Source organism: Kryptolebias marmoratus, linkage group LG2 (genome assembly GCF_001649575.2).
Source record: "Kryptolebias marmoratus isolate JLee-2015 linkage group LG2, ASM164957v2, whole genome shotgun sequence".
Taxonomy (NCBI): domain Eukaryota; kingdom Metazoa; phylum Chordata; class Actinopteri; order Cyprinodontiformes; family Rivulidae; genus Kryptolebias; species Kryptolebias marmoratus.
In genome coordinates, this window is record NC_051431.1 from 432,285 (window position 1) to 435,997 (window position 3,713).

The following is a 3,713-nucleotide window of genomic DNA, read 5'->3' on the forward strand; positions in this document are numbered from 1 at the left end:
CTGCTTCTCACAAACGCTCCTTCAGCTTTCATTCTGTAAATATCATCCAATTTATTTTGTAAATAGATTAGGCGACTATGTTCATTTTCAGATAAGTTTTCTGGTATTTTTTGGGTTATCGATGTTATTTCTGAGATAACATTCTCTTCTTCTGCTCTTTTAGTTTTAGCAAATGAACTTGTGTATGTTCTTAGAAATTTTGATAATTCAAATTTTAGGAGTTCCCAGTTGTTGCAAAAAATTTTTTCCACCAGAGACTTACACCAGAAGCGTTAGATTAATGAATAAACCATTTTAGACACGGCCTCATGTTTAAGGACAGAGCTGTTCAGTTTCCAGTAAGACCCCCTGCGGTGAGCATTTGGATTCACAGAGATTTTGAGTAATATTGCTTTGTGGTCAGTTAAAGGAGTAGTGAGGATATTGACATCAATAGCACTACCATCAAAACAATAAATCAAAATCAATATAGCTATAAACAGCGAGGCTGCAAATCTGTGTTTGACCACTGGAGGGCAGCAAACAGACCCTCGGCTCAAAGCTAGCAGGTAAATTAGTTTTTGTTCACACCTGGATGTGACATCAGAAGTTTTGTTTCATTTTTTAATTTTTATATAAAAGAAGCTTGTGAGAAAATAGTTTTCTTTAAACAGGAAATGTATTAAAATGCTTTTTAAACATCTATAAAACAAACTGAACCATAAAGGCAAGATAAAACAAATGCTTTTTTAAGTTAATTGTCAAAATCAGTTTTACACTAAACCTATTGATCCAACCAGAACCAGATCCGGCTGGTCCTGTTGGAGCTGAAACATAAAACAGGTTCATCAGCCGGCAGAGAGACACACCTCAACACAAACATAATCAACATGTTTGCAATATTTGTTCCAGAATCTGCAGGCGAATCAGTGCTTTCCTATGATCTTAGTCAGGTTTAAAAGTTATAAATAAATATTAGAAATGTGAAGCAGAGCTGGAAGAAGACTGCATCCAAAACAGAGAAGTTAATGGATTAAAACTCAGAACCTGAAACAACTCAAACCAAGTTTATTTAACTTCATCAAGTTTACAATTCTCACGTCAAGAAGAAGTTAATCTACAACAAAGGAAAGGTTTCTAAAACTGGTGGATTATTATCAACAGGTGTAAACTGAGAAATGTACAATGGATAGATTAAATATTAAAAAAAGAAAAACCTTTCAAACATATTTTGTCATCTTTTAACATCTAGACTGATAAGAAAACAGTGAGTTTCATTTGTTTATGTGATAAATTTGAAGCATAAATACTGACGTTTATGTGCAGATAGAAGAACAAACCTTTTAAAATATACATACTTATTTATCTGTTTTTATAAACCAGGAAGATCCCATTTAGGCATCATCTGTTCTTCCAAGGAGACCCGGCTGAAGATGGAGGATCAGAAATACAAACGTCTAAACTTATATTTTACTGAAAAGACTCAAAAACTAAATGTTTTTTAATTCTGTTTGGGTTTTTAATTTGAATCTAAGGAGTCCGACGGGTTGAGTCACAAAAGGCCCAACAAGAACAGAATTATATTAAAAGGATAACTAGGTTTTCTTGTTGGCCCTGAACGCAGCAGCAGGTTTAGAGTTGTGGAGAACCGGACGGGCGTTAGGACCCGGAGGCCGGCGCTCCAAGAGGGTGGGGTTTAACGTTTGTGGGCGGGGCTCCGCTGATAAACTCCTGCTCTGCTGGGTTTCTGTCCTCAGAGGGAGCGCCTGGTGTCCATCTGTCCGTCTGTGTGTCCTCCAGCCGTCCGTCCGTCTGTTTTCTGTCCTCCTGAGCGGAAGCAGGACTCACCTGTGAGTATCCAGACTTTCACCTGTCCGACTTCTGTGACGTTAAAGAGGAAAAAGTTCTCCGAGCTGCGGCTGAAACTTGAGCCTCATAATAAAAACCAACAATAGTTTCCTTGTTGTCACACCCACTGGTGGAAACTTACAGAGGCTGGAAACAAGTTTGGGTTAAAGCTGAAGGACGATTTTAATTGAATCATAAAAAAAAATTTATTCTTCAGTGAGAAAGAAGAAAGCTGAGAATCAGATTCAGTGTCAGTGAGAAGCAGAAACTCCCAGATTAGGATTTAATTTCTAATAAACATGTTAACTTTATGATAACTAACAGGGTTTATGGTAGTTATGTCTCTCTGTTCTGTTTAAACCTTTAGTTTAACTCATGATCACTTTCTGAGGACTGTTTAACCTCTGACCTCTGACCCCATCCAGACAGAAAAAAGCTCCTGAACTCAGAGTTGTGTCTGAAAGTCTATAAATACCAGATAAATTCAGTTTTCAGACATTTTAAAACAATAAATAAAGTCTTTAGGTTGGAGCTCCGTTAACTTTCTGATTTATTGTTTAAAAAGTCATTTTTAATTTGATATGTTTTTTTTTCTCTCATCAGATTAACGCCAAAATGTTTCTTGCAAAGAATTTAATTGGAGGCATCCTCAACATCGTGAGGTGAGCTCCCTCTTCTTCTTGAGGCATGCTAACAGTTTCCCTTCACTGCCAGTGTTTGTGCTAAGCTACGCTAATGGGTCTCTGCTTCATTCCCTCCAACAGCAACATCGACCCGTCCCAGTTCATGCCTTCAGACCCTGTAAGTTAAAAAACTCACTGCTGCGACTTCCATTAATGAAGCCCAATGAATAACTCAGGCTTTTCTGACCTGTTTATCAGAACCGATCAGAACCAGCAGCTGTCTTTACTGTTGCACCTGAATCCTCAGTTTCAGGTTCTTACTGACCGGCACAGAGAGGCGTGATCATCTGTTCACACAAACCCCTCATGCAGCCGACGTCACGTGACTTCCTGTCAGAGTTTATAAAGTCATTAACGTGAAGCGATGAACTAAATGTGCAACAGAGACATAAAAACACCACAGATCTCTTGATAAACGGAGAAGTGATTATTTTCTGCATAAACCCTGAAACTGAGTTATTGAAGCTAAAAGAAGAAGAACATTAGCTAAAAGGAGCAAAAGGCTGAAGAGACCTCCGTGTTTTTCTATAAATAGAGTTAAATATTTTGAAAAGTACAAAAGTCCCAGCATCCGTCAGCTGAACGAGCCAAAGGTTTTGCTGTTTGAGCAGCTAAAATAAAACGAAGTCTGCAGGAGTTAGACAGAAAAAGCAGGAAAAGAACAGAGTGAGTCAGAATTCCTATTATTGGAGCAGAACCCTGAACTCATCATGTTCTGCAGCTTCACACTTACATTTGTTTCAGAAAACATTGATTTAAAGTTCCTCATAAACATCTGATCAACTTAACTTCAGCCAAGGCTCCGAGTGTAAATCTGTTTAATCGTTTAATTAGAAAGCATCCTTTCACTGCTGGTGACCCACCTGGTGACCCACCCGTGATCCAGTTGGTGACCCACCTGGTGACCCACCTGGTGACCCACCCGTGATCCAGTTGGTGACCCACCTGGTGACCCACCTGGTGATCCACCCGTGATCCAGTTGGTGACCCACCTGGTGACCCACCTGGTGATCCACCCGTGATCCAGTTGGTGACCCACCTGGTGACCCACCCGTGATCCAGCTGGTGACCCACCTGGTGATCCAGCTGCTGACCCACCTGGTGACCCACCTGGTGACCCACCCGTGATCCAGTTGGTGACCCACCTGGTGACCCACCTGGTGACCCACCCGTGATCCAGTTGGTGACCCACCTGGTGACCCA

General features: G+C 40.3%; 1 protein-coding gene across 1 annotated transcript in view; it reads left to right on the top strand.

The window, feature by feature from the left end:
- Window positions 1-1,671: 1,671 nt before the first annotated feature.
- Window positions 1,672-3,713, top strand: part of LOC108244661 (calpain small subunit 1) — a 7,587-nt gene continuing 5,545 nt past the window's right edge. The window contains exons 1-3 of the mRNA XM_017431045.3: window positions 1,672-1,829; window positions 2,431-2,489; window positions 2,592-2,628. Of these exons, the coding sequence (XP_017286534.1) occupies window positions 2,443-2,489; window positions 2,592-2,628 (84 nt within the window). The 5' untranslated portion in view covers window positions 1,672-1,829; window positions 2,431-2,442. The remainder of the gene's footprint in view (window positions 1,830-2,430; window positions 2,490-2,591; window positions 2,629-3,713) is intronic.